Source organism: Doryrhamphus excisus, chromosome 19 (assembly GCF_030265055.1).
Source record: "Doryrhamphus excisus isolate RoL2022-K1 chromosome 19, RoL_Dexc_1.0, whole genome shotgun sequence".
Classification (NCBI taxonomy): domain Eukaryota; kingdom Metazoa; phylum Chordata; class Actinopteri; order Syngnathiformes; family Syngnathidae; genus Doryrhamphus; species Doryrhamphus excisus.
In genome coordinates this window covers 11,903,795-11,930,131 of record NC_080484.1, presented here as the reverse complement: position 1 = coordinate 11,930,131, position 26,337 = coordinate 11,903,795, and the positions used below count along the sequence as shown (strand labels likewise).

Below are 26,337 nucleotides of genomic sequence, written 5' to 3'. Positions count from 1 at the left end.
TATGTCATTGGTCAGTGTGCATTCGCCTCAGCGATGTAGTTTAGCCTAATGTGATCGACGTTCGGCTTTTCTCTTAGTGAGCCGAACAAAAAAGACGGAATACACTGTGGTTATATTATAATTTGTCTATGTTATAGAGGATAAACGGTCTCCGCTAAAACCTAAAATTTTAAATAATACTTTTAAGACTAGCCTAATATTTGGTGTTTTATTCAAGCAAGCTAGCCTTGGCAAGCTAACACATAGTCTAAAGTTGTGTTTCTCCATAATTCAACATATTAATAATATAGTTATATACAATAAGACACAATAGCTGTATTTTACCTTTTAAACCAACATGGGCATGATTTTTTTTAATAACTAGCTGTATGCAAATGCTATGCACACTAAGCCCAACTGACTGCAACACTGCGAGATAAAACGCTTTTAATTGCCATGACATCTCAATGACTCGTTTTAACCCTGTGCTCACTTTTATTAAAGTCACTCCAAATAAAGTACCAGAACAATTCAGTTCCGCCAACAATTGGATTAAGGATTAACGTTAGGAGGCCAATTAGGGTGCTTTCAAGTACTGCGGGAGAAAGCGGTTTCACACCGTGTTGAAAAGAATTCATTAGGACAGCTCAGCATCCAAACAATTAAGATTCTCTGCTCCACACACACAACTAGTAGCACTAAGGGACTGTGATAGGAAGTGTATTACATATGCATGGTGAAGTCATTTATTGTCATCATTGGAGGTTAAGTGCATTGAAATGTCAACACAGGAAACGCAACAACTGAGGGGGGGGGGGCTTCCAGACTGGAATGTGCTCAATTTTCATCCCTCAGTATTCCCAACTTTGATGGCATTAAGGACATGTCCACCTTGCTGGCTTTGACAGAACTCAAAGTGAAGTTTCACAGCAGTTTTCGGTGCATCAGAGCGCATGATCAGTCAGAGGATCACCAGCCGACCATGAACCTTCACCTCTCAGGTCAACTTTGCACCCCAAAAGTCAAGAGAAAAGGAACACAACAGCTTTGAAAACTAAGAAAAAGTCAAAGTTGCTGTTTTTTTTTTAAAGTATAATCTTTTGCACAACACTGGCTGTGCTACGGTTTTAAAGGCACGATCAGGGATAAATGCCAAATGACCTGCATGAGAGTACGTCAACATCAGCCGCAAACTAACTGGCTTTGTCAAGAACACTTAATAAAACTTTTACAGCATTTGATGGGTCAGTTAGATTGAGTAAACACAGATAAATGATAGTGTAAAAGGACAAAACATTTATATAAGGCAGCAATAATAATAATAATAAAAAATCAAATCAGTCTTCCTGTTTGTGGCTACATAGCTGACAGCAGTGGCAGATACTGCCTATAAGTGGGTACAAAAATACTTGATTGCAAGTGCATTTGTTTGACTTCATGTGTTGAGACAGTTAAAGCAAATCTTCAGTGCCGACAAGCATCACGTGATCATGCCTGTCACGTCACAGCGTCACCCCCTCGCCGTCCATACTGCAGCCGAGCGCTTCGATGTCGTTGCTGATGTCGCTGATCATTCGGTCCCACTCGTCGCCCTCGGAGGTCTCCTGGCCCTCGTCGGAGGCGGCGCTGTCTCCGCTGCCGCCCGCCGCCCCGTTGCCGTTGGTGGTCGAGTCGGAGGCCGAGCTCGCTGCCCGGCGGTATCGGCCAAAGCTGTCCGTGATGATGCCCCGACCGTCTTTGACCCCGATGGTCTCCAGGAAGTTCTCGAAGTGCTGACTGTCCTTCTCGGGTATGAAGGGACGCAGGCCTGCGGGATCAAGTACACATGATTTGGTTCAAAAGTGTTAACTTTATCTTGGTTAACTTCTTTTTACACGTGGATGACAGTTACATAAATATAAAACTACAGCTGCATGATGTCACGCTGCATGATGTCACACTGCATGAACACCTTGGTTCTTAGGAGCTGCACTTTTTTTTAAAGGAACCTTCTTTTTTCAAAAAAAACTGTAAATAAACTAGCTTTCTGATTAGATGCTGTGTTGCTTTAATACCAATTTAGCTCAAATTGCCAAAGTGCCTCATACAGCGATGACACCTCCAGTCAAGAGCAGCCCTACCGAGCAGAAGGAACTTCCTGCTGTCCCCGTAGAGTTGTCTCAGGTTAATGCAGAACTCGTGTATGGAGGCCCCGTTGCGGTATTCGTGGAGCAGAGTGGCAAACTGCTGGATCTCCTGGGAGGACAGCTTTGTGCGCAGCTAGTCGGAGGAGACAACGACGCCACATTAGCGTATTTATACATGTTTGTTCGACCGAGAATGAAGGGTGTAGTGGGTCACGTACTGTGGTCATGTAGTCCTGAAGCAGTTCTGCTGCCGTGGTGCTGAGCTCCCCTTCGCTCACAGTCTTCACCTGAGGGGAGGCCGGGCTGGAGGCGGATGGCGAGCTGCCATCTGCATCCACTGATGCTTGGAACGGACTGAAAGAGACAGAGAGAAAAATATTTCATCTACAACGCTAGGGACTTATGAATCATGATGAAGGCAAGTTCTTACAAAGGGCTGGTGTCGCCCTCAAACGCGTCCTTAACATCCACCTTGCTTGACGAGTCATCTGAGGACGGCCGCACGTTAGAAGACAACTTCCATCTGCATGCTGGCGAGGATAAAAGCTGACTTATTGCTTACCGCTGTATAGGGAGAGATGTCTGGTGGGGGTGGTGGCTCCGTCAAAGATGGCTCTGTCCAAGAAGTCGATAGTGGACTCTGTGTAAACGATCTGAAAGACTTGACTGAGGAGGAGACAAAGCTCCTCTGCTGCGGCCTAACAGACAAGACACAAAACAATGGAAATTAATTTACTTTTCCATTACATTATTTTTAGTAAGAACACCCAAGGAGTAAACAAACCTTATTATCGACCGCGAGGACGAGCAGACAGCAGACCTCCACCAGCACGGCTCCACTCTCCGACAAGGAGCTCAGCGTCTGGGATTTGTTGAGATCGGGACAGGAGCTGGGAAAAGGAGAGCCTCCAGATTCCTGGGCTGAGAAACAAAAGCAACATTCACTGTACCAGGCCGACATTTGCACATGTATTGCTGGGTTTCAACCACAAGACCTCTCGTAACTTCCGTTGCATTAGATATGGCTACACACACACTCATATGTTTGTGCAATATTTGGAGATTAAAGCAGTTTATCTCAGCATCAGACAAAATGAAAATAATGTCAGTTTGCATTCTCACACCAAATCAGTGTGCATGAATACATTCTTGTATGTGTCCTTCATCGTTTGGTTGCACTGTTTGATCTATTTTAGTCAGATTGTATGCACTATATGGCAAGCCAAACCACCAAGCCCCTCTATGGAGCCACGCTGGACATTCCGCCAGGTAGCTGCATTTCACATTTTCCAGTTCTAACATTGTTTTAACTTGCCTGGTATCTGCTTCTGATTCCAGTGGGGCTTATTAGTCACAAAAAACTAAGGATTAAAAGAAGAAAGACTACTAAAAAAAAAAAAAAAACAGTGGCAAGTTGGAGCCCAGCCATTGTGGCAAGAGAACAAACGCTCAATTTAAAACCTTGATGTAAGCTGCCTGGTCTAATCCCCCACCCAGAACAATTGTGTATTTTCCAATTTTGTTCCACTTACCCGTCTTGATGACCACGAGGTGCAGCGAGTCGTCCCTGATGTAGGAGACAGCGGCGATGTCGTGGATGGGCACCCTCAAGATGATATCCTCGCCATCACGCCACACTAGCTTGATGTTGTACGCCGACAAGCTCACCACGGCGTCTTGCTCCGACGTCAGCTGGCCCGCCAACTGATGTGACTTCTGGACGACACGTTAGAAGGACTTTATTCTACTGCATTTGTGTTGCCAGCTAATTGCACAGTAATGATTGTGTGTTGATTGTGCAACTACACTGCTATACAAAATGTACGCTGACTGCTCAGACTCAGATGACGTACTCTTGCATTGTCAATAAGCTGGAGGACTTCTGTCCTGCTTGAAGGGTTCAAGTATCCTGGAACAGATGTCAGCTGGCCCAAATACTAGAAAGAACACGGAAGGATCAAGTTGAAGGTCTGTATTACAAACATTTCCTGATTGAGTCATACTTATTACATAGCACAACAATGCCCAGTCAAGCCAGTAAATACTTCCTCATACTCACTTTGACTTCCTTTTCGATGTAGTCATTGAGGAGGATGTCAGGGTCAATGCGATGGTCGGGCTGCGAGAGCGAGAAGGTGTGCAGGGCCCGGCGCTCGGTGGACTTCTCCTGGGCCTTCTTGTCCCGCCCCTTTTCTCCCTTCAGGAAGACCCGCTTGAAAGGCGACACGATACCAGGCTAAGACAAACACAACATGCAGAAAAGGCTTACTGGCAAGAATTTGTAGGACAATTATGGATCAAGAAAATATGTTACTGTGACAAGTGTATGTATACAAAAGACAGTGATGCCAACTGGTAACCTGGCATAAATGTAGGTTGACCTTGCAGGTCTGTTTGAACAAGGATCAACCTTGTTGACGGTACATGAAAGGTTTCCATTCATACACCTTCTCCCCATTAGAACTTCAGTTTTCATTGTGTAAAAGTACCTGAAAAATGAAGACACTCAACCACTACTAGGCCCTGCAGAGGAAAGTGAATGCTGCTTTGTGTTACGCAATATGTGCAGCTCAACTGTCAGCAACAGCAACAAAAAAAGCAATCCTAAATGATTGTTATCAACAGACAGCTTACATGCAATGATGAGCTTATTTTCTCCTGGCAGTACATCAAAACAGAGTTAAAAACTTCACCACATGTGATTAACTGTGCAAAACCATGACATAATATTATTAAAGCCCCGTACCTCATACTCCATGAACCTGTAGAGGAGATGACTTAAGTATCCTAATAAGCACTCCCCCTCTGTTTACACTCGTCACCTGTTGCCTGGGGCCGCACAAAATGACAGCTGTCTAGCGCTGTGCGCGTGACCCAAAACAAATGAAAGGGAAGTGTGACGTGAGAACAGGAAACGGACCGCCGCAGCATCCTGTGATGACGCCGGCACTCGTGCTTTTAGATGCATGCGAGACGCTGCAGGTGATGGCAGACTTTATACACCATAAGGCTGCATTATTAAACAGGCGTGTGGCTCCAGGTGACGTGTGCATTAACATTGCATGGTGCGTGAGAAATGTGAGATACTGTTGGTCCAAAATTGGCAGTTTTTCTTCCGATGGTGACTTATTTACAATGAAACATAGATTAGGCATAATTGCTGGTTTAAAAAACAAAAATATGTTTGTTCTTGGAGTCTGATTGTGGAACATGGTGGAAAAATAGGAAGCCTCTAAAGTTTTCTGGAGTTTTTTTTAAACTTTAATCCAAAATGACAAAACAATCTTTTCCCCACACACAAGGGATTTGGTACATCAACATGCCTCGATACAACAAAACAAAATTGACACTTTGAATTTCGCATTGTCGTCTCCCCATTATCCTCAGTACCCTGGGAGGTTTTACAGCGGCCGATAATGAGAAATTTTATTAGCTTGGTTTGAAGCTTCTGCACGAAATTCAACCCAGAGCTGATGTCAGTGTGAAATCCTTTTATTGTTTATTACTGGTAAAAAAAAACATACCACATCATTTCCAAAACCCATATGTAACCAGTGTTCGGGGACCTCTGGCGTACAGTATTACCTCAGCGGACATTTTCAATGATAACAATTCACTATCACCCTCTAGTGGCAGAAATAGGAAGTGCACGAAATGGTGACATCACTAAAATCTGACTACAGACAAAAACAAGACATAGCAAACATTCATTTGGACATTCAAAACGGAATTTAGACCACGTTATGGAAATAAACAGAACATACGATACACTCCTGTCACTTAGCTCGATAGCTCGGGACGATAATATTGGTAAATGCATCGGTGTGGATATTATATTGTATTGTACTGCAACGTATGGCAATTACAGCCATGAGAGTAGAAAAGTTTTTATACAGAAACCGATAACAAGTGTGATAGTTGCCATATAGGTCATACAGATAATAAAGTAAAGCTATATCAAAGATCGGTAAAAGTAAGTTGTATAGGTGGCAATTTGTAGACTTCCTAGTCATTTAACGTTACATTTTGACGTCGTATGTGTGGCTTTCGCTTCCGTTATGTTTAACTTGCCTAGGCTAGCCTGGTTTGATTGGCTAGGCGGGTTAGCATGCTAGCCGGCTGGGTAGGTGGGTAACTTGTGTGCTGTGGAAGTGTCAACGTACCTTTTTGACTTTTTTCACATCTTCCTCCATTGCTACGACAAGGTCCCCTTCTTCATGTTCAACCCACCACCTTAGTCCGAACGAGAGAAGACATAACCAACGAAGCTTTTCGACCGCAACTGTTTGTTAGCTTCTCTTAGCTTAGCCTTAGCCTCGCTTAGGGAAAGTGAGCCCGAATTTGGGATGATAGCTAAGCGCTATTCTCATGTTGTACTTGTACTGAAATCATAGCGGAGAACACATCCATACGCGGAGTCCAACGTGATTCAGGTGGGACGAGAAGGGGCTACACACCCCGATAAATAGTATGAAAACAAACTCGAACAAAACAGTCAAAACTTTTCAATCGTGCCGCCATTTTGGGCGTCGAATGCTGCCCAGGACACTCAGCAGCGCCCCCTCTGACAAAACCTGTAGCATGCAGTTTGTATGCAATACTTTGCATTTACTTTTTAAAATAATCATAATAATAGGCAGTCATATCTTTAAACATTAAAAACAAGCAACAAATACTATATATATGAGAAACTTACAATAGTTGGCAAACAAACGACTTCTACTCCAAGCAGTTCACCAGCGCCCCCTCTGGTGGAATCATTAATATGCCGCTAAATTCAATCTATTGTATTTTTTAAATATTAACAATAATCATCAGAATTTTAATTGTGAAAACAAGCAGCAAGGTACACATGTGAGATATAAGAGACAAATACATGCAAACCAACAAGTGGTGCCCAACAACTCCCCCCAAGCGATTCATCAGCGCCCCTGGTGGCCGAATCAGTAACTTCGATTCGATTCAATCTTCACAATCATAATCATTTTTGATATGGTGTAAATAAACATTAGAGTCCGGAACTGATGAAGTCAGTTGAAAACATTTTTGCCAGGTCCATTAAATATGAAATAAAAACATTCCAGTCATATTGCACTTTCAAATACTATATTTATTTTTCTCTTCTGGGATGAACAGTCTCATATATGAATCTACAGTAAGGCTTAACATTATATTTTCAGCATAATAGTTCTCATTTCATCTAAAAACCAAAACATACAAAAAGAACTTTAGCACCATATGTTATTTATAATAATATTCATATTGTTCCCTAAAACAGGGCAAAGGTACAATACTGGACATCAGCTTGCTTGTTTTGTTTTTTTTTTTTAAAGAAAGGGAATTCCATTCCATGAAAATTGTACTTACATTTTATATTTCACCATCACAATGATCCTCTGTAGTAGGAAATTCACACACTGCCAATTGTTGCAATACTCCATTGATAGAAATCATATATAGCCCAGGGAGGGATTATTTAAATATACACCCACAAGCTAACACAATCTAGAAATTGAGTGAATATCAACAAAGCAACACTTCTTTTAATCGTAATTTTGAAATTAGCAGCAATTCATGTGACACCCATAGTCACTGCAATATTAAATCCATGTTCCAATAAAATCTTACAGCCAATTGTACAATAATAAATAAAAAAATAGATACACACAGGACATATAGATGACTTTACAACACAGCAATCACGTTCTAGATTATATATTGTTTTTTTGTTTGCTTTTTTTTTAAGTCAATTTCTTTCTGTAGTTTGTGCTTCCGGGCCAAAAATGATGTAGCGTTTCATTTCCCCAGAATAAACACAACAAACGGATAAGAAATGAAAGAAAAAGCACCTGTATGCTGAGAATAAATAAGAAGACAACGTGAAGACTGTATAGCTGTACTGTACTTGTTTGTGCATTGAGTGGTAAATGAAAATAAATGGCACCATTGGGAAGTTTTGCTGTAGGTTTCTGTAGGTTTGAGGTGCTTGCTTTCGAGCATTGTGTTGACACTGGAGGTTTGTTTGTTTTTTTTTAATGCTCTTTGGAAAGCCCGAAAAGTGGACTCCACAGTGTTAGCACCACTGAATGAGGTCGTTCAGCACCAGGTTATTAAGAAACAAAAGAGAATGCACTATTTTATTCTATTCTGGAACAAAAGAGTGGTGACATAGTGGAAATCTGGGATGCCCTGCTGCTTCACATCAGTGCAGAAATCAGAAGGGGTTGCCGTGCAGGAACCGTTCATCACCTCACAATGATGGGAGGTGGGGGTCGGGAAACAGGAAATGAGGATGTTTGAAAGTGAAATCAAGGGTTAGATTGCTTGGGACTTCTGCACATTTTTTCAACCTACCTTTTTTCCGCTTATTTCAAAAATCCAGACAAATATTACACGACACACACACACAAAAACAAATCTTGGCACTACAAATCATTCGTGTCAAGGCATAGATAGACACAAAAAAATACAAAACAATCATCGAGCGGCGAATTCGTGGCTGGCTGGTGTCTTGTTTTTCGTCTTTTCTAGAAAGCAAACGGGGAGGATTTAAATACACAGTGGAACCCCAAAAGTCCAACACGGCGTTTGGAATGATGGAGCGGTAGTCGCACAAAAATACCAGCATCCGCCACTACAGACGAAACCATACCTGGCTGCTCAGTACAATATGGCTACATATATAACATCCCTGGTGGTGTGATGGTGCACACTTGCATGGGGGAGGGCGTGGGTTCAATGCCTGTCCGGGGTTTTGTCAGGAAGCAGAAACTAAGAACAATCAAAACAAACACTAAAGCTACAAGAAGTGGGAGGGCATGCGGATTACATTTCCTGTTACCAATGGGTGGCGCCGAGACTAATTCAGGAAGTGACCTACTGTACGTATAGCTTCAAGGCATCGTCTTCTGTATATGTATCAATTACGATGAGGTTCAGACCGCTCCGGTGCTGGAGCCTATCCCAGCTGTCTTCGGACAAGAGGCGGGGTACACTGGTGGCCAGCCAATCACAGGACACATATAGACAAACAACCATTCACACTCACATTCATACCTATGGACAATTTGAAATCGGCAATTAACATAGCATGTTTTTGGAATGTGGGAGGAAACCGGAGTACCCAGAGAAAACCCACGCATGCACGGGGAGAACATGCAAACTCCACACAGAGATGGCCGAGGGTGGAATTGAACTCAGGTCTCCTAACTGTGATGCCTGCGTGCTAACCACTCGTACACTGTGCAGCCCCCCATTAATATTATTCATTAATTTGTTCATTTTCTACCACTTATCCTCACAAGGGTTGCAGGGGTGCTGGAGTCTATCCCAGCTGTCTTTGACCGAGAGGCGGGGTACACCCTGGACTGGTGGCCAGCCAATCACAGGGCACATATAGACAAACAACCATTCACACTCACATTCATACCTATGGACAATTTGGAGTCGCCAATTAATCTAGCATGTTTTTGGAATGTGGGAGGAAACCGGAGTACCCGGAGAAAACCTTAGGGATTCCACTGTATATACGTAAAATAACGAGCCTTAATTTAAGCAGAGAACATGTTAAGCTGTTGCCCGAAACCGAATAAGCTAATTTTGAGTGTGGCGTCATCCGGTTTTGGAACAATATCGACACCTAGGTTTAGTGGTCTGGCAAAAACAGTACAACTCACATAAAGTAAAGATGTTGGCCTCAAGGTTCGGCTGCCAAGCCTGCCTGGACTGAAGCACCCCTAAAAGTTAGAAGGCACAACAAGTACTGAGAAGAACACACGCTTCATGTTCACACGGTCTTGCTGTGACGTACGGACATGTTGTTATTGGTCTGAAAACGACTCTGTATGCATTAGAAAAGGCTTCCATTTGCAGTCTTAGCTCTTGAAATCAATTTGTTCTTTAAAGAAAACAAAAAAACAAAACAAAATGTCATTGGTTTCTGACTGCTAGAACCCTTGTTACCAGGCTGTACTGTAAAAATATGTAAAATATATTTGTTTTTGAGATCATAACCGCTTGCTAATCTCCAATACTGACAACATTAAGCACCGCAAGATTCAATATTGACAAGATAATCTTGGTTCTGATGCCCCACTGGGAAAAACAAGAAATGAATCACAGTGTAAATTGCACCTGATTTGTACATGTGTCCATGTCTGGAGAGTCGTAGGCCAGGCAGCCACCAATTTGAAATAATAAAAATAATTTCTCAAAACGAAGCCAATAACCGAGGGGTCCCAGCAGATGAGGTGTTGTCCAGGATGTGGTTTTGTTGAGGAGTGACATTCCTGGGGATGAGAACTGCATTGAGACGCCCCTGAGTCAGCTGATTTAGTGGTCTTGGTGTGTTGCTCCTGAGGAACCCTTTTGTATTGTTTTCTACTTGAATGCTCTGTATTCGCTACGAAAGCAGTCACCGACTAACAACTAACTACCTAACATGGCTGTTCATTCGTCGACTACACCTGAAAGGATGCTAGGTGCTACCCCACTGCGAACAAGCCAAATGTGTGATCCACCCATCGCTGACTCATCAATTATCATTCATCAGTGGAGCTCATTGCATGTTCTCATGTCAGGATCTCCGCCCGGCTCAGCCCTCAACCAACCAGAGAATGTGGAAGTGTTTCAGGGGGGAGTAATTGGAGATCGGCGAGAGGGTGGAGCAGCAACCAGGGATGGAGTGGAACGAGCCACAAGAACGGCGAGGAAAGACAGAGACTCCTCCAGGTAATGAATGAAACCATTTCCGAAAAAGGTATGGGCTCTATTTGGGTGAGATAATTCCGCCGGGGTGTAACTCTCCATGCTTTTCATCAACAACTTGTGCTTAGAAAACACTCTAAAACCAATCTGCGCTATGTCAAAATATGCTAGGTCTGGATTTTTGTGTGAGAGGAGACGCAACAGCTTGAGATAAACAAAGAAAAACACATTTTCCACACCTGCTAAGCTGACCTGGGTAATGTTTAAAGGCGGATTCTATAGAGTTTTAGCTCCTATGGTGAGAGAGTAAGAGTGAGAGTAGAGAAAATAACACTCTTGTCCTAAATCTGATCTTTATTTCTTTTGTTTTATCTGTGGCGGGCCCACAAAAACAAGTCACGGGTTACCAATGAGGCTGGACTGTAATAGTGGGCAAAACCGTTCATTTCAGTGAACCAGATCATTCAGTAAAATGAACCGTTCATTTAGTTAATTTTGGTCAATCTCCCCTAGTGGTGTGTCGGTCGTGAACGAACGGCTCAAAAGAACTAGTTCAATTCATGGCCGACTGTCGGTTATGAATGAACGGCCAACGAGCGTCGGTCAATCTCCCGGTCTCGGTCTTTCAGTCAGCTAACCCCACCCACTCACAGAGCGAGGCGCGACGATAGGATAAGACAGGCAAGCACGCAGATAGTCATTCATTCATTCATTCATTCATTTTCTTCCGCTTTTCCTCACGAGGGTCGCGGGGGTGCTGGAGCCTATCCCAGCTGTCTTTGGGCGAGAGGCGGGGTACACCCTGGACTGGTCGCCAGCCAATCACAGGGCACATATAGACAAACAACCATTCACACTCACATTCACACCTATGGACAATTTGGAGTGGCCAATTAACCTAGCATGTTTTTGGAATGTGGAAGGAAACCGGAGTACCCGGAGAAAACCCACGCATGCACGGGGAGAACATGCAAACTCCACACAGAGATGCCCGAGGGTGGAATTGAACCCTGGTCTACGCAGATAGTCCCGCTCTGCAAAAAGGAACGATGAACCGACTCTCCAGCCAAAAAAAGCATTTCCAACTCAACAGACTGGACGGGTATTTTAGGTTTCTTTTGGCCCATTCGTTCATGAACGACACACCACTACTGAACTGTTAGCTTTGGCTGCAAGAATCTTGGCGTCCATCGGTGCCTTAATGTACCATCCACAGCAATTAGCACCAACTTATCAAGCTAACCCTTTAGCGCCGTCTCGCCCTTGTGTTCTTTTCCATCCCTGGCAAAAAAAAAAAAAAGCCCTCTCGCCTTTAGCCCAAACTTTTCGATGGCATCTGCCTTTTTACAGTACGATGTTATCAGGCACGTGCGGCCACTGCCTCGGTACATTTCTGCTCGTATATTACTTGACGGGAGTGGATTCAATGACGAGTTGCACCCTAATGACACCCTTACCTTTTGGAGATTGCTATGTAACTAATAGAATCATTGTGTTGTATTCTTTTTTTACACCCTAATAATAGCAATATAATAATAACAATAAATACTGAAAGCAATTCATTGTTCTTATCAAAACACAAGTACTCTTTAGGGCTGAGAAGGGAATGGTGGAGGATTTGTTTGGTGTTCGGAAAAAATGGCTTTGGAATGTTTTTACTATGATGGCCGACGGGATTGACGTCCCTCAATTTAAATAGCAACCGCTTTATGTAGCTAATGTTAGCATCGTTTGTGTCTGGCGCCACCGATGGCCATTTTGTTCCCTAAAGCTTTCTGCCCGGGGTCTCCAGAAGAGCGCTAGCCATCGAGCCAAAAGCTCTGACTGACTCTTAAAGGAAAACTGCACTTTTGGGGAATTTTTCCCATCATCCACAATCCTTATGTGAGACAATGAACACATGTCTATTTGTTTTCCGTGTATTCTACAGATATACAAACAGCTAAAACAAGTCAGCAAAGAATGCACGTGATGAGACGCACCGGCCGATAAAGCCTTCTGAAAAAACATCCAAATTGCGCCAACAAGGTTCCATTTTCATAATGTGAGCTGTATATTAACCACACTACAGCAACATTGTTATTATTATTGTTGGTATTAGCATTATTATGCCCAAGAATTACGTTACTAGCGTAGTGACACCTCTCCACACCACACTTAGCAGAGACTAGCCGGCTAGCGAATATCTTGTTTTTGAGTTTGAAAAAGTTAATGCTAGGTGTTGCTATGTGAAATCAATGTTCTGCTAATGCTCAAAATGACCAATTAGCTGCCTCTTTTTATCTTTAGAATGCATAAAAAAGAGAAGAGTGTCCATGTCTCACGTAAGGATTGTGGATGAAAAAAGTGCAGTTTTCTTTGAAGGTGTCAAGGAGTGTGACCCACCGAGGTACTCACAGAGCTACACAAGCCGGCATCCGGTTTTGGCATTTGTGCATTTTTAATTTGCGGTATTTGTGTCTTTTTGGATCATTTCCGTGTTTGGCGTTTTTCCCCTGTCGGCCACCGTACCCTACCCTCCAATTGAAAGGATTTTGTGCTCTTTCTATTACATTCCACCCTCCTTTCATTGTGTTATTAGGGTCATTTTCGGGTAAAGGATGCCGTAACCCCATGCCTCCACTAGAGGGCAGTGTGCACTAAAATCCTGTTTAAACGATTGGGCGGAACTGATTGAAGGTCAGTGTGCTTCTTTTCTCGCTCTCTCACCATACATGATGTGATTACGATTTAGGATTTTGCAACCAAAATAGAACAGCCAGGAGAGCTCACAGGAGGGAAATCTTCCTCTCCATTTGTAATATCCTGGTAGAAATTGTGGCCTTAAGGGGCTCGGTAAATCATACATTATTTACATTAAAAATGGCAGTAAAAGTTTAGGGTGTGTGGGTGGGGAGGAGGGGGGGGGGCTGCATCCTTCTGAGACTCTCCTCCAACATTCCCTTTAGGTGCCATTGGGACATATAGTATGTCCTTCACAGGTATTCACAATACAGAATAATGCATTTCATAATGAAACATTCATGTTATCTACACACGCAGCCCTCCTCCAATGCTTTATATATGGGTTCATCATATTTTCCTCTTTGCGTGTTTTTTTTTCTCCAAAAATAAATGATGAATGTGTGTTTGGACCGTAAGAGAGCCGAGGAAGCCTTCAGAACGACGATTCGTACTGCAGGAGTTCATAGAGAAGCGGGCCGTCCCTGTACCTGATGCCCACGGCGTTGGGGCTGACGTACTGCAGCACGTTGATGGTCCTGCGCAGGCGTCGATCCACAAAGTGCGCGTCCCAGGCCGGGTAGCGCTTTCTGGGCATGTCTATCTTAATGAGGGGGCCTTCAGGTTGGATGGGCCTGCCGGATGCATCCATGGGCTCTGTGGACCTCACCTGAAAAACAGGAAGGCAGGTGTCTGTGGCGGTTTCGTCGGGCTCCGCGTGCTCCCCCGCCAGACCCCGCGTCGGGGTGGCCTGGGAGCCCCGCGGGCCGGGCGTGGGGGCCATGGGCTCGGCCTCGGGGGGTAACGGGAGACCCCAAAGCAGTTCTGCGCAACAGGAGCTGGCCAAGACCCTCAGGCGGGGGCCCATAGGGTGTAGGACCCCGTAGTAGAGGACCATGCAGGCCACACCCGAGGCAAAGCACAGGAAGACGCCACAGAGGGCATAAGAGGCATAGGCGTCAGTGGTGGCCGGGTCGCGGTACGCATACCACAGCGAGCTGAGGAGGGCGTTCTCTAACAGCACCACGGTGTAGTACGTCACCATGCGGTAGCGCGTCCGCCCCTCGCGCACGTTGAACCAGCAGAAGACGTACACCACGCCCACCACCATGTTGAAAAGCACCTCCTCCCACTTGGACATGCAGAAGTCGGTGCCGCCATGGATGACCCAGAAAGCCATGGCGCACCAGTGGAGCACCACGAAAATGCCAAAGTAGATGTGGAAAACGGAGGCAAACAGGGCGAAGGAGAGCACCCGGGAGGAGATGGTGAAGAGACGCCAGAAGAGATGCACCAGAGCGCCTCGGTAGCTCATGCTCTTCTTGTCGTCGCGGGAGTCGCGCAGGAGCTTGTGGTAGGACGCTAGCACCCAGGACAGGGACAGGAGGGAGGACATGGCAGAAGAACCTGACAGACGTAGAAAAGATAGAATGGATGAAATAGAAAATAGATGCTATCCAGTCTACATGCAGTCTCAATCTATCATATATTCTACTTTAGAGTAGTCTGTGTACAGCTTGTATATAACACGAGTGCTACCAACAGTGGAGAGATGTGGTTCATTGAGGAGAAAGACATATTTTTACACATATGCTATATAACAATGGCGCTCAGACTAAACAGTCCCACCAAGAACACAATTCGGACATGTTTACTGTGAGGTACTGACGCGCAGACCTCACAGCTAGGAGACCTGAGTTCAATTCCACCCTCGGCCATCTCTGTGTGGAGTTTGCATGTTCCCCCCGTGCATGTGAGTGTTTTCTCCGGGTACTCCGGTTTCCTCCCACATTCCAAAAAACATGCTAGGTTAATTGGCGACTCCAAATTGTCCATAGGTATGAATGTGAGTGTGAATGGTTGTTTGACTATATGTGCCCTGTGATTGGCTGGCGACCAGTCCAGGGTGTACCACGCTTCTCCCCTGAAGACAGCTGGGATAGGCTCCAGCACGCCCATGACCCTCGTGAGGATAAGCGGTATAAAATGAATAAATGAATGAAAAACTATGTGAAATGAAAAAAGGGAATTTCCATACTTTGGGAATCCATTTTAGAGAAAAAGCTACTCTCTGAAGTATCGATATTTCAGTCCGCCCATCACTACTGTGAGGGGTTGTCAGCTAGTAAACGAATAGCGCTATACAAGCCGTACACTGACTCCTCTAAATGACAGCAAACAGACCATTACATCCAGCTTGCACATGCAAAGCAGAAGCCAACATATTAATAGCAAAGCAGAAAGGAGATATGGCTTGTTATGATTGGATTGCCTTCCTGGGAGGGGGGAGGGGGGGACGACTCTCTAAGTAAGAGGGATGATGGTTTGAAATTGGAGCTTACAGCGTCCGTCGTGACAACAGTCGATCAAGTGGCGTGTGATACCAGACAGCAATAAAGGACACTATCGCTCTCAGACTTTAGAGCAGGGGTGTCCAAACTTTTTCTACCGCATCAGAAAAACTGAAAAGGATGCGTTGATAGATTTTGTACAATAAAGATGCTAAACACAAACCAGTGTAGGTTGATATGGGCGAGAATATTCATATTCAAAATTATATGAATAAATCATGCTGTTTCATGGTTAAACAAGGCCTATTATTAGTAAAAAAAAAAAGCACATTTCATCATATTTTATGTATTTTTGGTCAAAATTATATTAAAAGATAAGTCATATGTAGTATTCTGGTCAGTAATGGTACACTGCGAACACATGGCTTTACATTACATTACCTTAACACTGCATGAGTCAGTGAAAACATATTCTCCTCTCATTCCGTGTGGAAGTGGTTAGGTTTTTTGCTTCTTACTTTGTCCAATCTGTTTGAAATCCTTTCTTAAGTTTAGAATAAATAAATTGGAGGCTAACTAGTTGGCTCAGTAGAATGCTATGCTTAAAGCGGCGGCCATGTCTTGTGTCCCTGCGGTGATCCCGTAGCCTGCGTGTAAAACATGCATGATGTAAACAGAGAACAATAAATGTGTAAAGGTGACTATAGGGATGTTATTTCATGTCTGCAGGGCTCTAAAAAACATTAAAACTGGATGTTTTTGTTTTTTTCCTTTTTTTCCATTTATTAATATTGAAGCGTACTTGGCTAATTCAATTATTGCAGTAGAGCATGGAACCAATTAACCACAATAAACGAGGGAACAATAATAAACAGGCACAATAATCCCTAACATGGGCTACAGTTATAGCCACACTAAAATTCAACTCTGAACCCCTGATGTCACTTCCTGTCACATGAGCACCGGAACATATTTACAGCAAGAAATCAGTACAGTCCTTATTTATGACTTAAATGGCTTATTTTCTCTTATTATGTCCACTATATTGAGTAATACGGGTGTATTATTTCATGTCTAGAGGGCTATAATAATGTTTAAAAAAACATATACTCAATAAAAACTCAATAAACTCAATTAAGTAATCGTACTTAACGGAAATGTGCTTATCATGGTCAGCTCTGGAACCTATTAACTGTGATAAACAAGATTTATTTTTAGTAGTATACGTCAAAGGTCCATAAAAAACAAGCTGGCCCCGGTTTAGTGAGACTGACACCCGCCCCCCCGCCCACTTACACTGCAGCCACTCGACCTGGTTGCTCTGGATCATGATGCAGAGCTGCAGCACCAGCTGAGGAGCGCTCTCCAGGAAGGTCTCCAGCAGCCGCAGCATGTTGACGTCGGCGTACTCGTACATCATGGCCCAGTAAAAGCGCCGCTGGTTCTCCTTCTGCCGGTGGCTTTGGATGCCCAGGTACATGGTGCGGATGTACCTGTCGACAACGAAGCATAAGGAGACCTATTTTATCCGAGAGGAGACTGAGGGCAGCAAGGAACTGGGGCGCTGCAGCCAATCGGAGACTGTGAAGCACAAACGTAGACCTGGGGGTGGACAAGAAGCAAAAAGGGGTTGGTGTATGTAGGCAAAGTTGGAGCTCCAGGCAGTGAGGGCCACTGTATGCAGAGGTAAAGGCTGGTATTTTGTGACATTTTCACTCAGACTGGTAAATGTCACATGGAACACGTCCACACCCCCACCTCCCGCTACTCCTGTCCCTAACGACATGCCACTGAGCGCTCCGCCCACTGAGCTCCATTAGCCTGTGTGTGTGTTCCGCCGTACGTACGTAAGAGTAGCGTGCTTTGGAAAATGAATGAATGCAGCATTAGCATGGATGGTAGAACCTCAAATGGCCAATCACTGTGACCTGTGTGGAAGGAATGGTGCATTACTGTATTTTACAACAGCATGTTTATGTATTTTCTTAAAGTGTTTTTATGCAAATTCCAGTGAAGGCATCAAAATTTGACAACAACGTTTTCAATAAAAATGATCCAATTTTGAATTGTTATTGTTTGTGGTTTTAACTGCAAATGATCATTGGTATTCCGCTTTATATCACAAAGTCCGACTGTAGTCTGTTACTTACAAAGAGATCATTAACAGAAATGCCGTGAGTTCTGTTACAAATACACACCTTTGCTTTTTTTTCTACCGCATCAGCCAAAAAAATAGTACAGTTGGTTTTCAAAGCCGTCAGAAAAAATCCCAACCTACTCCATCACATAACGCAGCATCATGAACTCCCGCTGTGTCTTCTGAAAACTAATGGCTCCCGAGAAACAATCAGACACAAGCAGACTTGTCAGCTTCGGAAAAGAATGTGGGAATATCCTTGGCTGTGGTCAACCTCCTCCTCTTCCCACCCACTGGTCTCTGTCTAGCGAACGTCTCATGAATTATTTGTGGCCAAGTTGTAGGCGTTCACTCACGACGCGTTAAAGGAAAACTGGATTTTTGTTTGGAATTTTGCCCATCGTCCACAATGTGAGACATAAACACACATCTTTCTCTTTTCTGTGGGTTCTGAAGATATAAAAACGGATTTTAAAAAATCAGGTTTGATGGTTTTATATCCATGCTGTGACCAAGCAGTGAGAGACACATACATGATGATGTAATACATGTAATACATACAGTATTTCGGCCATTTTGAGCATTATCGGAACTATGCAAGTGGAATTGTCTGATTTTAAAGTACAAAATGAGTGAATAATCGCTACAGTGTGCAAGCATGTTATTATTAGTGGTAGTGATGGTAATGGTAACATTTATTTGTGCATGCATGGTAATACTACTGATAAAGATTGTTGTAATTTGTTTTTATGTAGTTTTTTTTTTGGATACTAATGTTTGGAAGGGGTCATTTTTATTATTATTATGGTTGTTTGTTATTTTCCTTGTTATTGTTATTCATTCATTCATTTTCTACTGCTTTTTCCTCACAAGGGGGGTGCTGGAGCCTATCCCAGCTGCCTTTGAGCGAGAGGCGGGGTACACCCTGGACTGGTCGCCAGCCAATCACAGGGCACATATAGACAAACAACCATTCACACTCACATTCATACCTATGGACAATTTGGAGTCGCCAATTAACCTAGCATGTTTTTGGAATGTGGGAGGAAACCGGAGTACCCGGAGAAAACCCGGAGAACATGCAAACTCCACACAGAGATGGCCGAGGGTGGAATTGAACCCTAGTCTCCTAGCTGTGAGGTCTGCACGCTAACCACTTGACCACCATGCCGCCCCTTGTTATTGTTATCAATATCGTTATCATTGCTACTGTGGGCTTTTTTTTGCCAAAAAACAATATACCGACATTATCAACTCTCAATTTCCGATACCAATATCAACCAATACCGATACCTCTATGTGTAACATGATATACCTCCTGTGGTGGAAAGAACATATACATATGTTTTGTATACAGCCTTTTTCATGATCGGGAAAAAAATCTGATACCAATATCAATCAATATTGCGTTTTTATGCTAATATCGGACATCCCTAATTATTATTATTGGGGAAGGCGGACCACGGTGGGTTGGTGATGGGCCAAATTCCCCCCAAAAAGTACAGTTTTCCGGTGTAGCTCCAGGCTCAAGACGTCTGTTTCGGAAACCGTCGTCATCTTCGACAACTGACATCTGCGTGCATGCAAAGCAAGCAGGACCCCTTCTCACATCATTAACAGATTCACACGCCTAGAAGTGCAGAGCTATCATGATGCATCATGTAGAACAGCTGGGCCTGAGGGTCTACCACCAAAAAAGGTATGTTGAACGTACCGGCAGCGCTCATTTACATCTAGAGTCGCTCCAGGGCTTTTAAGCGCCTTCCCTGCCAAGCTCAAACACAAGTCTGATTCTATCATAATTTGCGGTACCCGCTATGGGATGCTGTCACAATGTTGTGGAGGACATGCTAGCATACGTGTGACGCAGATATTAATGATTTATTGACAATTATTTGTCAACAATCTGTATTATAGTCATAGCCTGTCATAGTTTTTTTACATAGATCTGTCCATAATTTTTTTTTCTACATTTACTTAATACTAAGGTACTTATATAATTGCACTTTTGGTTGGATGCTAACTGCATTTTGTTGCCCTGTACCAGTGACATGAGCAATAACAATAAAGTTGAATCTAATCTAATCTAATCTAAACTAATCTGCTAAATTCCGCCCTTTTGCTGAATGGCGGCCATGTTTTTCCAACCAATCTTCTAAAATTTGACACACACATGTACCAAATTTTGCTGTAAAGTTAAACTGGGTGTTTTGCAGAGTGAATTATAAGAGTTATAACAGCAACACAGTAAGGGTGCATGTTTTGCTAGGCTGTAAATCGACATGTCGAAGTGTGTGACCCCTTTAAAAGGTACCGCTGTTCCTAGATCAGATATCTTTATCCTCCCCTATGGCAGTGATTAGGCCACAGATGATACCCTGGCCGAGTACAGATCCCACAGTTAAGTCAGATACACACAAAGTAATCTGTGACCAGCACCTTGGGGCCATTCCTGGGACTTTGGGGATGGCAAGATGGAGGGATGGAATAGAATGATGGGAGCTGAAAGGGATTGGGCAGTGGCGGGATTTGGAACTGTGCTTTGTGCGTGATATCACTGCACTTCGTATCGTCTTCTCTGCTTTAAAGTGACACCAGCGCATATTATACAAATAATAATGATCACGATGTAGTAGTTGTAGATTATGCAGGTGTGAAATTGTCGCTCTTTGCGACAATTGAGTGATCCTTTTCTATGTTTCATGTAGCTCTGCTTACAGTACCAGTGTCTCAGTCACCAGTAACAACATTAAACCCCAGCAGTGCACACGGCGGTACTCAATCTGTTTTTCCTCTCCGCCAAAGCAACTCATTTGTTACCATTAGCAACGGCGCTCAGGTAGCGCTACTCGGGGGAGACGCCATCACGTGATGCTAAATTGAGAAAAATGGAAATAAGGCGAAAGGGCTGCAAGCATTTATTTACCTGGAGAACGACTTTCCCTTACAGTCTGGCAGGCTTTATTTAATCACAATTACATGAAAAATCTATCATTCTAAATGGACAACAAAAATAAGTCAATATATATGAAATATATATCTTACAAAGGGACGTATACAGTGTTGCTCAGCAGCGTTCACAGGGCTCATGTAACATAACTGCCCCGGGGCCAATGAAAAAACAAGTTACCACGAGACACGCCCACTGGGCTGTCAGAATGACACATGACGAACAATTACCGTTTTTTACAAATGTTATTTTGATCAAAATCTGCAATAATGTGAAATAAATAAATATTATATCAATTTTAATATACATATTAGGGGGATGCTTTGATCAGGATTTTGTGCTGCTGATTCCGATACCAATCATCCATGAGTGAGATCAATCGATCACATGGATCAACTGTACGTACATTTAATTTATTTATAATAAGTATATTCACCTTTGCACTCCTATTATTCTTTGTTTAAAACACATTGCTCAACTTTTATGCTGCAGGGAATTGAGATGGCTGCTATCTAGCATGTTAGAGAGCTAGCAAGCTAACCAATTTCCCTTGAATGTATTTCTCGTATATAAAAGGGGCTCTACAAAGCATTCATTCATGTATTATCAACCCCTATACCGACAAAATTAGAAAGTGGGGTTCGGCAGTAGTCCGGAAGTCCTCAGGAGCACTTGTTAGTGTGACCAATCATAACGGCGTGGGCATGCCTGGAGGCGGGCCTTGGGTGGAATCAATTAAAACTAACAGTTTTGGAAATTCGGAAAGTGCAGATTCTGGAAGATCTACAAAGCTATCTGGTCAGGTTACCACGTGTAGCTGCTCTATAGGAGTCCACAACTCAATACAAAGGGCTGAAAATTAGCATAATAGGTCCCTTTTAAGAAGCAAAAAAACAACCACTTCCACATGGAATATGAGGAGAACATTTTTCACTCTATCATGTTGGAATGCCATGGCTGCCTTCATGCAGTGTTAAGGTAATGTCTCAATGTTTTGTGTTGTTACTGCCACCTAGTGACCAGAATAGCACTTGTATTTCAACATGTGTACCACGAAACAGCCATCAAAACGTAATGTAGTCAAAACCACAGTATTGTGAGGGATGACTATTATGTAGTGTATTTTGTTACAGTGTTAGAGTCACACCAACTATTGGCATCAAATTCCTCGTGTGGCTTCTGGTGTTAATTCCACTGCTTTGTATCGACTGTGAACCATTCCATGTGTTTCAGGTCGATCGGGAAGTTGCCAAGACAAGCGGACAAGGTCTTAAATGGACGTCGTCCAGAGATTGAGGGCCATCTTGGAACATTTCCAGATTGTTGTCCTGTAATTGATGAACGCACGGCTCAGACAAGCAGACTCTCAGCAATGTTCCTATCAACACTATTGATCAATTCAACCAGACATTAAAGGCTATCAGAGGCACCGGGTCAGCACCGTCCAATATCCAGATGAGTAATCAAATAAAGGACAGGCTTAATTAAATGACTTGATGATTTCATTCATTCAACAGATGACATAGCCCACTGCGGCTGTGATCAGTATTATCAGGAGATTACGGCCAAAGTCAACGCATAATAGGATTAGGACTCAAAGGGAGCGTCTTCACGTAGCCTAAGAAGTTACTGCAGACTTTTGTGTATGGATTCTTAGCTTGAAACCTTTTTTCACTGATATTAGTAATGATAAGCCAAAGATGAAAAAAAGTCATAATGACAACAGAGCTGCAAAAAAATAACAGAGAAAAGGCTGGCACACCCGGCCCTCGAATAAGAGTTTGACATTATTATTTCATTCATTCATTCATTTTATACCGCTTATCCTCACAAGGGTCATGGGGGGTGCTGGAGCCTATCCCAGCTGTCTTTGGGCGAGAGGCGGGGTACACCCTGTAATGGTCGCCAGCCAATCACAGTTCATTCATTCATTCATTTTCTACCGCTTTTTCCTCACGAGGGTCGCGGGGGTGCTGGAGCCTATCCCAGCTGTCTTCCGGCGAGAGGCCGGATACACCCTGGACAGGTTGCCAGCCAATCACAGGGCACATATAGACAAACAACCATTCACACTCACATTCATACCTATGGACAATTTGGAGTCGCCAATTAACCTAGCATGTTTTTGGAATGTGGGAGGAAACCGGAGTACCCGGAGAAAACCCACGCATGCACGGGGAGAACATGCAAACTCCACACAGAGATGGCCGAGGGTGGAATCGAACCCTGGACCTCCTAGCTGTGAGGTCTGCGCGCTAACCACTCGACCGCCCTTCATTATTTCAATGCAAAAAGTTGTTTGGTTTGTTTGAATGACATTCCATGACAATACATAGTAATCATTTCATTTCTACTCCTCATGAAGCGTCACTCTTCCGCACTCCGTGCGTATGCTCGCCGCCCCGCCTACACCCACCTGGACAAACAGACTTGGTGATTGACAAAAGGGCTCACTCCGTCCATGCCGTTGTTCTATGGAACATACCTGCCAAGATACTGAAACCCTCTTCCTGCCTGTTTGGAGGTTTGCACGTGGCGATATATTGAAACCGGCAAAATGATTGACTTCATTTTCATTTATTGTGTGATACATTTACTGATTTATTGTCATCCTAGGCGTAATGCCAACGTGAAATCTTGTCACGTTTTCGTCTCCTGATCTTGTGACACGTGATCTTGTGACTTGTGACATTACATCAAAAGGCAGAAAGCCACCCTGCCCTCTTGCCAGCCTTATTTGCTCTTTTGGAGCAGGACAGCCAGAAGTGGAATCTTTTCCCACAAGGAGGGAGGAGCAGATTACGAGCGAGATTAAGAACAAAAGGCTTGACCCAGTTGCTTGCCAAAAAAAAAAAAAAAAAAAGAGAAGAGAAACACAAAAGGGCTGGCTTCCTTGGCCCCTTCACCACTGCAAGATCACATTCAGGATTTGGCTCAGTTTATGTCAGAGTGAGATATCATGATTTGGTTTTGCAGAATTTCGCTTCCGGGGTTAGGTAGCTTCGCTACAAGAGTGGAGGCAGGAGCCAAGTCAGCACACAGCAAGGAGAAAGAGGAGGTGGAGGGGATGGGGAGTGGTGATAGAGGGGCGAGGCGTTGTTGGAGATAAGCGTTAGAGGAAGTGGAGGGTACGAATGGGCAGAAGTGACAATGTGATGTAGTGACAGTGCAAGCGGAGGGAGTCAAGGGGAAGTGGCGAGACGTGGGGTTTTTGGGGGGGTGGGCAAAGACCTGAGGAGGAAGGGAGGAGGTAAACTAATCACTGAGCACGCAATGCAATTTTCTGGCTCTGTGCCTCCACTCCAGCGCACTCTCCTCCCACCACGCCGCCACTACGCTACTGTCTTGGGGGCTCTTCTTTACTATTCTGCTCACAAACACTCTCTCTCGCTCTCTTATCTATCAGGCCGTACCATTTTGTGGCGAGCCCCTTCCTTTAAAATGGACGGCTCCACTATGATCTTTAGAAATCTGCGAGGTGAACGCCGGGGAATCACAGCAAAAACAAGCTTCTGTGCAGCTGAGGCGGCATTTAGGAGGGATTTGATGTCTCTGCAGCAAAGAACTGAAAGTGTCTGCCCCCCCCTTGAGAGTCTGCCTGCCTGCCTTGCTATTTTGCAGCGCCTTGATGATGATGATGATAGATGCTCGCAGCAGACATGCAAATCAAGGAGGCGGCTCTCCTCACACTCACAAACGCACACACACAACACACACAACACAACACTCCTGTGATCCGCTGATATAACAATAATGGCGCCTTTTAGGAGTGATGCGAGCGCTTATATTTTTTCCCCGGCAAAAATCAGCATTAGAGAGCTAGGATATAGGTGAGGTGATTGACATGCAGTAAATCACCTCATCCATCATCGTTGACACGGGTGTCGTTGTGAAGGCTCGGAGGGACACGCTAGCATCCCCTTTGCTAATGCAGTGGAACATTTCAAGATGCACAACTTAAGCAGGAATGTTGGGAAGATTCGCACTCGGTCTTCAGCTCAGGGAGGAGAACACAATGATGTTGCTTCAACTTAGCAACAGGTGGCCAACTTTATGCAATCAAAAGGAGGTGGATGTGGATGTCAACAACGTCTGGGAGGAATAACAACACCACACCAGTCATCAAACAAGGTGCCATTGCTGAGGCAGAGAAGCGAGGTGAAAGGAACACATTTTTAAAGTTGCATCATATTATGATAATGTTATGAGAATAAAGTCAAAATATTATGGGAATAAAGTCATACTATTACAAAATTAAGAAGAAAGTAGTTCAAATAGTTACAAAAACGCAGAAATGGGGGAAAAAAACTCTAATTTTATGAGAATAAAGTGCAAATATTAATAGAAAAATTTGGCAATTTCACAAGAATAAACTTGTAATATTCATTCATTCATTCATTTTCTACCGCTTTTTCCTCACGAGGGTCGGGGGGTGCTGGAGCCTATACCAGCTGTCTTCGGGCGAGAGGCGGCCAGCCAATCACAGGGCACATATAGACAAACAACCATTCACACTCACATTCATACCTATGGACAATTTGGAGTCGCCAAGTAACCTAGCATGTTTTTGGAATGTGGGAGGAAACCGGAGTACCCGGAGAAAACCCACGCATGCACGGGGAGAACATGCAAACTCCACACAGAGATGGCCGAGGGTGGGACTGAACCCTTGTCTCCTAGTTGTGAGGTCTGCGCGCTAACCACTCGACCGCCGCGCCGCCACTTGTAATATTATGAGGAAAAATAATGCCATTTTCTTAGTATACAGTTGAAATATTAAAGGGGTTATGCTCTTTTTTTCGGCCCTTTGTATAGAGTTGTGGGCTCCGATAGAGCAGCCACACACAATAACCCGCACAGAAAGCTTTCTAGATCTTCCAGAATCTGCATCTACTCCAGCTGTATTGCCTTAGTTTTCCAAAACGGTTGGTTTTAATTTATTCCACACACACCCCTACCCGCTGTGATTGGTCACACTCTGTGCGGAGCAGAGGAGGGTGGGTCTATAGCTTGTATTTGGGAACGCCCATATAAGGAAATACAGCTCACTGTGACATCACAGGGAGCCAGTGTGAGAAAAAAACTCTCTGCGCCATCCTTAACATCTTTCAGGGCTCACTTCCAAATGCGCAAACCTCATTATCTGAAACTTTGCCATCGTTTAATATGAGAAAACAACATTCTAACTACATTTATAGGTCAGAAAAGTGGAAAGAGCATAAAAGATCCTCTTTTAAAGAAGGAATTTGCTGTAATTTGAGAAACAAAACAAAACAAAGTGGTAATTTTTGGAAAATTAGGTTGGGGAAAGGTTATAATATTCTGGGAATAAAGTCAAAATATGATGGGAATGAAGTTCCAATATTACAAAAAGAAAATTTACCAGGATATATTTAAGAGGAAATGGGTGCACACCACCTGTACTGT

General features: G+C 43.7%; 2 protein-coding genes across 2 annotated transcripts in view; both read right to left on the bottom strand.

Annotated features, from left to right (window-relative positions):
• Positions 1-711: 711 nt before the first annotated feature.
• Positions 712-6,667, bottom strand: ccm2 (CCM2 scaffold protein). The gene is made up of 10 exons (XM_058056736.1): positions 6,269-6,667; positions 4,165-4,341; positions 3,959-4,042; positions 3,638-3,821; positions 2,890-3,026; positions 2,668-2,803; positions 2,536-2,593; positions 2,324-2,459; positions 2,100-2,238; positions 712-1,786 (listed from the first exon to the last, which is right to left on the bottom strand). The coding sequence occupies exons 1-10, from the start codon at positions 6,296-6,298 to the stop codon at positions 1,482-1,484; spliced, it is 1,386 nt and encodes a 461-aa protein (XP_057912719.1). The 5' UTR covers positions 6,299-6,667; the 3' UTR covers positions 712-1,481.
• Positions 6,668-7,202: 535 nt separating this feature from the next.
• The window catches only part of xkr6b (XK, Kell blood group complex subunit-related family, member 6b), a 45,218-nt gene continuing 26,083 nt past the window's right edge, over positions 7,203-26,337 (bottom strand). Inside the window, exons 3-4 of the mRNA XM_058056726.1 lie at positions 17,120-17,316; positions 7,203-14,939 (exon numbers count right to left, since the gene is read on the bottom strand). Coding sequence (XP_057912709.1) covers positions 13,969-14,939; positions 17,120-17,316 — 1,168 coding nt within the window. The 3' untranslated portion in view covers positions 7,203-13,968. The remainder of the gene's footprint in view (positions 14,940-17,119; positions 17,317-26,337) is intronic.